The sequence below is a fragment of the Pecten maximus genome, chromosome 6 (assembly GCF_902652985.1).
Source record: "Pecten maximus chromosome 6, xPecMax1.1, whole genome shotgun sequence".
NCBI classification, from domain to species: domain Eukaryota; kingdom Metazoa; phylum Mollusca; class Bivalvia; order Pectinida; family Pectinidae; genus Pecten; species Pecten maximus.
In genome coordinates, this window is record NC_047020.1 from 40,240,034 (window position 1) to 40,252,380 (window position 12,347).

Below are 12,347 nucleotides of genomic sequence, written 5' to 3' on the forward strand. Positions count from 1 at the left end.
AAGAAGTTCTTTATATATAATGCCCTTATCCTGATTTCTTGGTAAGAAAAACTTCTTGTGACATTACCTCCTCTGGTATTTTCCGGTCGCTCCGTTCCACAGATTTTCCTGTGAATATCAGATCACATTATGAGTGAACGATATAACAAAATTAGGACTGCATTATCATGATGATAAACTCTTCTTTCTTCATAAGTAGCACAGTATTCTCAACAAGATATATGTCATTATCTTGATATTTTGGTATGGTGTTAAACACCTTAAAGACAGTCATGACACAAAATTTGAAATGAAGATTAATGGTTTTCAGTAAAATATCGCTTTTTTTTTTTTTATATATAAAATTATCATAACCAAGCATTGTTACTAGTGTCAAAAGAATGAATATGGCACATGTAATTGCTAATTTTGATTTGTCCCTGAGGGCTAATTATGAAGGAACTCGTACAGCCAAGGGAAGATAGCATACCTGTTATATTTTACTGCATGTAAGAACCCTATACAGGACACGCATTGCTGTTATCCGATTTTAATTGTAGAAGAGTAGAAAAACCGAGGACTAAGACAAGATATATATATATATATCAATTCATGGAATCGTTATTTCAGTATATGTAATTTTCTTTTTTGTTTTCATATATAAGTAAAAATCAAAATTAAACTGCTGCCTAGATCTTGCAATTGTTAATTTTTCATTTCTAGATAGAAATATCTGCTTCCACTATATACATACGGTTAGGTGTCAATGTTGATATGATATTTCCAAAGCAGATGTCGCCATCTGATGAAAAAAACCTTTTAACAGGGATGCAGGCTGATGAGTACTATGGGAAAGATATATGATCGATATTATATATCATATTAGAGATCTCATATTTCCTTGTGGATTTGAAGTCAGAAATGTCCCATATCGTTCACATGTGTAGTCGTTCTGTTGTCAATTCCCATGTTCTTAATTTTGGTATAATTTCATTTTCACGGTAAGTGTCGTCGATGAAGTTGAAGACGGTTACTCTCCTGGAACACATAGTGATATTCTTTTTGAACTTATCAAGGATCTCCATACACATATATTTTTGTTCTGATTCTGTCAAAGTGTCGACGATGAAGCCGAAGACGTTAACTCTCTCGGAACACTTAGTGATATTCTTTTTGAACTTGTTCAAGGATGTCCATGCAAATAGATTTTTTGTTCTGATTTGTATCGCTTGTGGATTTTTAATTTAATTATCTAATCGTTTCTGTCGTTAAAGAACAGTCAGACATAAGTTGATATCCTGGATACTGGGGATTTTCTGTATGTGGATGTAAAGATCAGATTTGAAAATTTCAAAGGCAAAGCCTCCACATCTTCTGCACATTCTAAAATGTATTTTTGTTATATTTCTATAAATGAAAAAAGATGACTAGACATTTTGCAGGCTACCTCATGGTATGATATTTAAGGATTATCCATACATATATCACTTATGCCTAAACGCAACAACTGCTAATAACATGAGATGTAGAAGGACATTCAAAAAGTTTATTCCACAATAACGAAGTAGCTACCTTATCAGTATCGGTGTATGTTTATGAAGGCGTCAAGGTCGGTCATGTCGCATAGACGATCCCAAAACCTTATAAATACATTGTCTTCCACTGATAAGATTGTATCTCCCCAGTGATTGCTCAGCAAACATGATAAACGTCTTCATTTTCTTTTGCGCTCTCACAGCGAGTTGTTATGTAAGTACATATTATTATCAATATTTTTTTTTCGCACGAGTACATATGTTTTATTCCTATGATATGTATATTCTATACAAACAAGATAATGCAATTAATATATTTCCAAATACCTCAAACTACTTCAAGACGTTATTTTTTTTGTTTTGAAACTACATTCCTGATCTATAAAAAAGACTAAAACCGACTTGTATTGTATCAGACTGGATGTTACTGGTGGTAAACCCGACACAATGATTGGATTCAATCTGTAACATAAACATTATGTAAAAAGGTATATTTTACTTCCTTTAAGAAGAACTAAAATGCACGACTGGAACCATTGAGTCGATCTTACAATAAGGTTTTTCCTTTAAAAGGCACATTCATATTTTCTATATTGCCACAAAGCGTATCAACAATGTGTTTTCTGTCTACAGGCTGCTGTGGACAATACTACACCTAGTCCCTTCCAATGTGACCTAGATAGCGAATGTAGCGCCTACCAATGCTGTTCCAAAATACCCAGGTTCATGGCAGTAGGCAAGAAAAGGCAACTGATTGCCCCTATCAGCATGTATGTCAGAGGTATGTTTATGGGGCACAGACTTTCAGTTTTTGCTGACAAACAAGTTTGTCAAATTCAAAAAGAGCTTTTATCACGCAACTGATCTGTTATATCATGCCATATGGCTTTGTCAAAGACACAGGGACCAGCAGCGAACTGTCGACCTTAACATATAATCGTAAGACATATGTCAAATAACACTATTGTGACGTCATTAAGTTCTTTATGTTACAATAAATATATGAAGTCACACGATTGTCGTTGTCGAGAAAAATATACCGTCGAAATTCGTCTGTCTTATGGGAAACATATTTGATTGTGTTTACTTAGATTCTCACAAACACGATTTGTGTATTACACGTAATGTACACCCTTACACTCATGGCTATATAAACGTGGAATTTATTGAACCCGTTATTTAAACAATGAACTGCCTTCTTTAGAAAGTAATATCCTGTAAATCTCACATGATCGCAGACATATTGAATCACGTGCGTTAGAAAGTGATATGAAATGTCTGAAAACGTCTCTTTTTCCTTATTGAACAACCGGCCCAACCGAAAACAATTTGGTTATAAGCCGGGTATTTCAAAATCAGTGGGTCATTCGTGATGTCAGATATCTTCTTTTATTGTCATGTGCAAATCTAGAGTACAAGAAATATTATTAAGGCAAGTAAGAACATGAGAAAATAGGTGTACAAACAAAACCGATGCTGAAAGTGAATGGCAACTGAAAACCTTTACAATGTGCAAAATACGAAACTAAAAATATCATTTGTTTATTGTAGCTTCCTGCCAACCATACCTTCAACAGAATGAGTCATGTATTAGCGTCATAAAAATAAATGGTGACTGCGGCTGCGAGCCGGCTCTTGTTTGTAAATACTTCCCGGAACTGGACGCATTCAACCCGATGAACTTACACCTGCCAAAACCTCCGGCACACACTCCGACGCCGAGTAAACGAATGATACATGCTAGTCCCGAATCTTATAAGTGTGTGCCAAAACTACATTAAAAAATTCATATATAACTTTTATATAATGTTGTGTTTATCATTATTATTTTGTTCACACCTTGAAAAAAAATTCAAATAAAAAATAACATAAAATAAAATACAACTGCTGACGGTTTCTATACGTTTTGGCTAGTCACTAATGCTTTTATTATTTCTACACACAAAATATATTCATCCATGATATAATACCTATGGTCTCCTTGTAACGTTATTGCGAATTCTCTGTTCAAAGTGCTAGGATATATATTCTTTTCCTCAGACTGAGACAAACCAACACTTATAATTTTCCGGTTTACAAGATATAAAGGTAAGGGTTGGCTAGCCCGTTAACGTTAGAGAATGTGGCATGGTGTTGTTGTTTATTGACGCAATCATTGCTGTATGATAACCCTATGACACTATGATATCATTCATTTGATTGTTCTGTAAATTGTCAAATATTGCTGAATCTGAACGATAGCTCGCTTCATACGTAATGAATTAAGAACAATAAATGCGATGCGGTTTATAATCAAGGAGAGTGAAATTCATATATTGGTTAAGTAGAGTAGCCAACCATCCTATTGTTGTCTATAATAAGTAAGAAAAACAATAGTTATTGTTTTCTCTTTTCTAAGACATAACTAGACCCTTCGTTAGACGTACAGCACCGAGCGGTAACAGACGGTAATTGTGTTACAGAATTTGATATGATTTCGTGCGAGACCGCGAACACACAGACAACCGCTACGTTAAAAACAAAACATCGATACATGTAACACAACAGAAAAATACTCCATACTAACACAAACTACCATGTTAATCAGAGTGAATGTGAACCAGTATAAATGTGAATCAGTGTGAATGTGAATCAGAGTGAATGTGAATCAGCGTGAATATGAATAAGAGTGAATGTGAATCAGAGTGAATGGGAACCAGTGTGAATGTAAACCAGTATGAATGTGAATCAGTGTGAATGTGAATCAGAGTGAATGTGAATCAGAGTGAATGTGAATCAGAGTGAATGGGAACCACTGTGAATGTGAACCAATGTGAATGTGAATCAGAGTGAATGTGAATTATAGTGAATGGGAACCAGTGTGAATGTGATTCAGAGTGAATGTGAACAGTGTGAATATGAATCCATGTGAATCAGTGTGAATGTGAATCAGTGTGAATGTGAATCCATGTGAATCAGTGTAAATATGAATGAGTTTGAATGTGAATCAGTGTGAATGCGAATCAATGTGAATGTTAATCAGTGTGAATGTGAATCAGAGTGAATGTGAATCAGTGTGAATGTGAATCAGAGTGAATGTGAATCAGAGTGAATGGGAACCAGTGTGAATGTAAACCAGTATGAATGTGAATCAGAGTGAATGTGAATCAGAGTGAATGTGGATCAGAGTGAATGGGAACCAGTGTGAATATGAATCCATGTGAATCATTGTGAATGTAAACCAGTATGAATGTGAATCAGTGTGAATGTGAATCAGAGTGAATATGAATCAGAGTGAATGTGGATCAGAGTGAATGGGAACCAGTGTGAATGTGAACCAATGTGAATGTGAATCAGAGTGAATGTGAATTATAGTGAATGGGAACCAGTGTGAATGTGATTCAGAGTGAATGTGAACAGTGTGAATATGAATCCATGTGAATCAGTGTGAATGTGAATCAGTGTGAATGTGAATCCATGTGAATCAGTATGAATGTGAATGAGTTTGAATGTGAATCAGTGTGAATGCGAATGAGTTTGAATGTGAATGAGTGTGAATGCGAATCAGTGTGAATGCGAATGAGTTTGAATGTGAATGAGTGTGAATGCGAATCAATGTGAATGTTAATCAGTGTGAATGTGAATGAGTGTGAATGTGAATCAGTGTGAATGTGAATCAGTGTGAATGTGAATCAGTGTGAATGTGAATCAGTGTGAATGTGAGTCCACGTGAATCAGTGTGAATGTGAATGAGTGTGAATGCGAATCAGTGTGAATGCGAATCAGTGTGAATGTGAATCAGAGTGAATGTGAATCAGTGTGAATGTGAGTCCACGTGAATCAGTGTGAATGTGAATGAGTGTGAATGCGAATCAGTGTGAATGCGAATCAGTGTGAATGTGAATCAGAGTGAATGTGAATCAGTGTGAATGTGAGTCCACGTGAATCAGTGTGAATGTGAATGAGTGTGAATGCGAATCAGTGTGAATGCGAATCAATGTGAATGTGAATCAGTGTGAATGTGAATCAGTGTGAATGTGAGTCCACGTGAATCAGTGTGAATGTGAATGAGTGTGAATGCGAATCAATGTGAATGCGAATCAGTGTGAATGTGAATCAGTGTGAATGTGAATCAGTGTGAATGTGAATCAGTGTGAATGTGAATCAGTGTGAATGTGAGTCCACGTGAATCAGTGTGAATGTGAATGAGTGTGAATGCGAATCAGTGTGAATGCGAATCAGTGTGAATGTGAATCAGAGTGAATGTGAATCAGTGTGAATGTGAGTCCACGTGAATCAGTGTGAATGTGAATGAGTGTGAATGCGAATCAGTGTGAATGCGAATCAATGTGAATGTGAATCAGTGTGAATGTGAATCAGTGTGAATGTGAGTCCACGTGAATGAGTGTGAATGTGAATGAGTGTGAATGCGAATCAGTGTGAATGCGAATCAGTGTGAATGTGAATCAGAGTGAATGTGAATCAGTGTGAAAATGAATCAGAGTGAATGTGAACAGTGTGAATATGAATCCATGTGAATCATTGTGAATGTGAATCATTGTGAATGTGAATCAGTGTGAATGTGAATCAGTGTGAATGTGAGTCCACGTGAATCAGTGTGAATGTGAATGAGTTTGAATGTGAATCAGTGTGAATGCGAATCAGTGTGAATGTTTATGACTGAAGGAATGTAGTACATTATCAATCTACTAATAAGATTTGATGATGATGCAAAAATGTAGTAAATTTGCAAACGAATTTTATTTTATAATTTCAATTCTTCTATTATAAAATTACATAGTTTTCAAGTCTATTTAAATATTTTTATCTGATGTATTAAGTGAAAATGTTGAGAGGTTATGGTAAGTGATGGTTGTATGTAGTACTGTAAAGTATATGCAAATTCAATGAGAGTCTATTTGTGTATACCTGTAGTGATTAATGAGTGTGAAAGAGATACATCCTGTGTGAAGATATGTGTTCATACAGAGGCTTACCTCAGGGTTCTCTCTCTCTCTCTCAATTTGGTTTTGGGGCATTGAAACTTCTTTTTCTTCAAAAACAACAAACACACTATAAACCGTGCCGTGAAATCGCAAATATGCTACACGCAAGACTTTCGAGAAATGCAGAAAGACGCGAAAAAAAAGCATGATTATGGAAATAAAGCCGCTTATTTGCGTTATAACGAAGAAAAATGCGTATCAACGCGAAAATCACGTAAATAACGCGAAAAAACACGAAATAACGTAAATCAGAACACGAAATACTCGAACAAATCACGAAACAATGCGAATCGAAACACGTGTTGTTTCGCGTTATTACGCCGTCTTCTGTGTTACATGTATAACGCAAATAAAAGGCTAAAATTTCTGTAATAACGTGTTTTTTTCGCGTTATAACGTGTATCAATTAACTTTATCTTATATTATTGACCCTAAAAGGTTTTCGTACCCGCAACCTTTCACTAGTTCCAAGTCAGAAAGGCTATGACATCCATACCGGTATCACCTTTCCAGTGTCAAAGTAACAGTGACTGCAATGCTGATCAGTGTTGGTCGAAGATTCTAAAGACCATGGCTGTCAGCAGTGGATGATTCAGATTCATTTCACTCATATCACTTACAAATCCTAACAGCTGTATGATGCAGTTTTATGGTAAATTATAATTTGGTATAACATGATATCTTCAATACGTGTTGTTCACTGGTGTGTAAATGTTAAAAGCGATATATATTTACAACAATTGCGAAACAAGTTTTACTTATCTTAATCACTCTTTTTGTCCCGGATAGAAGCGCGGGAGTCTTATTTTGGGAGGAAATCCTAGTACCCGGAGCTAGCTCAAGAGGTCTGACAGGTAACCCAATACCTTTTCACGTCCGATCGGGTAAGCGAGCTCCGGCTGCCTAGGTGAAAGGCAAGTGTGCTACCACTGTGCCATCAGTGTGTCTTTTACAGTGATAAAAAATAACGATTGCTCAAAACGCACACACGTGAAAAACATCGTTTATATATATTTATTTATAGAGTATGCTTCACACAGTTGCAGCTTTCTTTTGGGATAAGTGAATTATGCCTAGAGACCAACGATTAAGATCAAATGAGAGCGGAAAGTGAAAAAAAAAAATTGTCTGAAGAAATGCTAATTTTTTTTTATTAGTTTCTTTATGTTTGTATTCAAAGCAGGAATTGGCATCATATCAAGTATCAACTTCAAGTATCACCATCAGAAGCTGTATCAAACATACAACCGAAATATAGACAGAGATTTGATTTGCGTAAGACATATCAAATATCAACATATCAAAATAACACCGAACAGAATATATAAATAGTATTTTGTACAATTTTAAAACGTTATAATTTGCAATAGTGATTTTCCCCCCCAAATCTCATGTACAGATTGATTACGTGGAACCCTCGACTTTCATAGATGGGTCTTCTTTGTAGATCAATTCATCATTTATACGGTGGCTCCTTTTCATTGTCCCATTGTATAACCAAAAATGCAATTCATATAGAGGTTCCCCAACGAGTGGACACTTTTAAAAACATCTTTTTTTATCCAACTCAAGTTAGTTAATTTTCTAATCTAAAAAAAAGAGCTAATCGTCACGAGTAGAGGAACTTATTTATCCCATTACTTACAAATTTAAGCTTGTCAAGTTCAAATTCTCCCAATGTAGCAACGTAATTCCGCGAACCAAATCACTACACGACAAAATATAGGTCGTTATGAACGAAAGCTTATCTATTTTAGATGCACGACTCATATCTTCGGTACTTTATTTGTAAATGGTATGATTTTACAAAACGAAATATTAGTTTGACAATCCTTGTGTACGTGTGATTTATTAATAGGTAACTTGTTTAAATGACTCCGCTCAAATATACATATATGGAAGACAACACCGTAATCGCGAAGTCGAACGTCACCGCTGAATATTAGACTTATCATTGTCAGATTTAATTATCGGTCCTTTCCTGGATTTCGTAAGTATGCTATTACTGGTTATTGCGATATTAAATGTTCATTCTGAGATTCCTTCATTCAAGACACCATGCATTTCAACAAATATTTCGGAAACAGAGCTTGAGTGCTGAGCAATATCTCATCAGTTTACATGAGACAAATGTTCCAAAATGATTTTTACGTTTTTTTTTTATGTATTTGGGATATATATGTATATATTTGTAATAAAGGCAAGTGGAATGATAAGAAAGTGTTTATTCGTTGATTTTTTTTCTGTTGGTACAATATCCGTACCGAACGATACCGAACTAAAAGGGAAGCTCAAGGCTTAGGCCTGCGTTAGATGCCGTGACCGGTTCATTCAAATGACTACGATTAGAGACAGCGATTCATGGCTATCAGGGTCCACTGGATATCGAGAATCAAGGGGGAAGTTGGGTGACAGTTTTGGGTCACTAGGCCTAAAATCGATGCAATATCTCGCTTCAGTGCGTCGTCTATTTTACCATCATCAAATTATATTCCGTACGACTCAAACCCCAGATTGATCGACATTTCCATGCGGACACTCCTCTCAACCAGTTATGCTAGCGTTGACCACCGACAAATCCACAAAAAGTGTCCATGTTGATCTTTTGAAGACAGATGACAAAAAAAAAAAAAAAGGGAGAGTAGAAGAAAGAGTCCGTGATCAAAGGCGAGAGGTTAGCCAATACGATTTGTTGGGGATCACAAATGATCAATCGGAGGCTTAAAAGTGGTTACACATTGCGGTGTGTAACCAATAACAATAATACACTACCACGAATTTGTTTACGTGCCATATCAGTTGTGAAACAAGCGTAGTTATGGGATAAAGGTGGTTTCTTCTTTTTAGGAAAAGGCCCAGTTGCATTATTTTTTATCGTTCATTGAATTTAAACTTATGATATGGATTCAAATAAGAACAAATGACGTTAGCGTAAGTCTGGTATCGGATTCCTTTTACTTCCGGGTCGTTGCGAGCGCAAGTCTGGTAGTGAATTCTTTTGACATCCTGGTCGTTGTGGTTCTTTGCCCTGTCGTTTTGCGTTTTTAGGCCGCTGGTCCATATACAGTTCAGAGTTGAAGTAAGCCGTGTGCAGTAGGCGTTTGGGGGAGGTGTCAATTTCATACTGAATAATGCCTGCTTCACACTTAATTCCCATATCTTTCATGATCGGGAAGTGGTTGTACGTTTCCGCAGCATTTCGATCGTAGTACATGAACATGCCATTCACAGGAACCTCAGGAGCTGGTTTCACCCTTCCATTCTTTGACACGGTAATTCTGAGGCGGCTTAAATTAATTATCGGCACAGTTGGAGATACCGTTCTCTTCAAATAAATCATATCATTCTGGCATTTAAGCTCCTCTTCTCTCTCCTTGTATTTTTTCTCGGAGATAATGTCGGACCACAGATGCATTATATGATCCTCATATTGCAATAGGAAAACCAGAATTCTGCAATAATCTGGGCCCAAACCAAAGGTATTCATTAGTGTTCGTGTGTGGTCTTTTCCGGGCTCACCGCGAGCCGCTCCAACTCTATAAATGAAGCATGAGATGAACAATGGATGAAACTATGAACTTAATTTACAGAATTCACATTCCATGATATAATACGATTTCAAGTGTCGCACAATTTACAGAGGATATATAATCTGTTATTGAACCACATTCTAACTTACCCTGAAATGTTTTCACCTTTTACTTCATATATCTGGTCACCTTCTGCTTCCTCCTCTTCAACGATTGTAACCTTCACACCAGTTAATTCCTTCAAATTTCCATCGTCATCACAATAGTATAGGAAGGTTTCATGGGAAATGTCGTCCGGAAATAGGCGATCAAGTTTAAGTCGAAGCGTGACCTCCTTCTTGAAAGGCTTTGAATGATGAACATATACAATGTCTGATAGGCTGGAAATTTTAGTCTGTTCAGCATCCATATTTTCTTTCAGCCTGTTTCTCTTGCATTCAACTTCAAGGGACAATGTCTAATAAAATTGAATACACATCAAATTATTATTCAAAATTTCGATATTCAGGATGTCCAAATTGTTATAGTTAGGAAAGAAATGTTAATACCTGATCCGTTTCATTTGGTTTATTATATTTTTTCTAAAATAATCTTTCTTGTGAACAAACAGACTTGTATTCTGTCGATCGGAATAAATCTTATTGCAAATAATTATATCTATTTATCTAAAGAATGATGGATGTTATTTGAAAAATTACACGTACGTTTACAGTTATTTTGGTTTTTCCTTGTACAGCTCCTTTAGGAAATGTGATTCGTTGATGTGTAGAAAATTCGCTCTTGTACTCGAACCCACGAGAAGGTACAATGATTTCCTCACGCATATATCGCATAGAAAAGAATATGGTTTTTGTGGTGAAGGCTCCGTAAACATCAACGTCTACACTGCTGCGTCCAACCTAAAAGAACGGGATATTCATTTAATTTAAAATGATTGGCAGTTTTGGTCATCCTAACAGTAAAAGTGAAATCAATTTCAAAAACTCTTATGATCAACCAATATTCGGGGGACACAGACCCCAAGAAAAAGAAAAATGATAAACGTAGCAGACGACTTAAAATAAGTCTCCTGAAGAATCGTGGATGTTTTTCTATGTTTTCTATTTAGGGAACATTGAACAGACCAAAATAATCTTCTGACCCATTGTAACACTTTGGGATCTTAAATCTTTCCTTTCTTTCCTCGCTGCTTGGTTTTTCATTGGTTCATTTATAGGTGTCTCCTTCACAACCCTCCTCAAATGACATTGGCTGTTGCGAGGACGTTATAACCCTCAAAATACGCGTCCTTTGGATTAAAAATATGTCCTTGAAAAACTTAAAAGATGTAGGGGCCGTTTTCGCAGAAAGAGTTGGGTTTATTTTCTTGTGGGTAAATAATATAAGACTCTTTCATATGTGTATATGTAGGATAGGGATATTCCACCCGAGGGGTCACAAAATGTGGTGAAACCCGAGGCTTGCCGAGGGTTTTACCACATTTTGTGATCCTGAGGGTGGAATATCCCTATCCTACATACACACATAATGAAAGAGTCTTTTTCTCTCATATCATTACCGAATTTCTGGCGAAAGTGTCCCTCAGCCACCCATTTTCTTCAATTTTTTTAATTTCTTTATTTGACGTTTTTACTAAAAATACTTGTGATATTCTGAAAGATCATAACCTATTTTGGCAAACTATGTTTGCACACAAATTTCATTTTGCGGTTAAGTGATGAACGAATGAACAATTCGCCGACAAAAATTAACGTAACTTGACCGACTTTTACGTGGCCGTGATCAAATTGTCAACATCCGAGAAAAAGAAGTTCTATCAACAATACTGTAAGCCAACGCTGAAATGAGTTTTCCAACTTTACATAATTGATTTGCATCTCGACATATTTAATAATTTCACAGAACACACTGTACTTTTAAATGCCAAGTCAATTTTTTTTATATAAAATACTAGATCTACGTCACTGCATGACGTCACGACTGTCATTGGAATTCCATTCATAGTTCAAGGATATTGCGAGTGATGTCGATCTCGATGATGTTTCGTGGCTGGTAATTTTAAATTCACTGTGATTTTGGCAACTTCGTGTGTGAACCAGCAAACAGTGACTCTTTACGAGTATTCGATCTTTTCTGTGACATAGGATTATATGTGTTTAACCGGTTGCCTTGATGGTATGACGAAGGTAGGTCCGTCGATAACGACGATCATATTGAAAGGCTAGGATGACAGTTAGTTTTCATGGTTACTCTACACAAATATAGACTCTGAGTTCTGAGTTACAATTAAAATAAATATTTTTATATGAACATCGAGG

At 36.1% G+C, this 12,347-nt stretch overlaps 1 protein-coding gene across 1 annotated transcript; it reads left to right on the forward strand.

Annotated features, from left to right (window-relative positions):
- Window positions 1-1,658: 1,658 nt before the first annotated feature.
- On the forward strand, window positions 1,659-3,316 carry LOC117330024. Its single transcript, XM_033888243.1, has 3 exons — window positions 1,659-1,728; window positions 2,148-2,295; window positions 3,066-3,316. Exons 1-3 carry the CDS (start codon window positions 1,681-1,683, stop codon window positions 3,293-3,295), a joined length of 426 nt encoding a protein of 141 aa, XP_033744134.1. The 5' UTR covers window positions 1,659-1,680; the 3' UTR covers window positions 3,296-3,316.
- The last annotated feature ends 9,031 nt before the right edge of the window (window positions 3,317-12,347 follow it).

Excerpts from the sequence above, each read along its gene's own strand:
- LOC117330024 (XM_033888243.1), top strand. The coding sequence starts at position 1,681 with ATGATAAACGTCTTCATTTTCTTTTGCGCTCTCACAGCGAGTTGTTAT. Across the intron at positions 1,729-2,147 it reads CTCTCACAGCGAGTTGTTAT|GCTGCTGTGGACAATACTAC; the intron begins GTAAGTACATAT and ends TTCTGTCTACAG. Across the intron at positions 2,296-3,065 it reads TATCAGCATGTATGTCAGAG|CTTCCTGCCAACCATACCTT; the intron begins GTATGTTTATGG and ends TGTTTATTGTAG.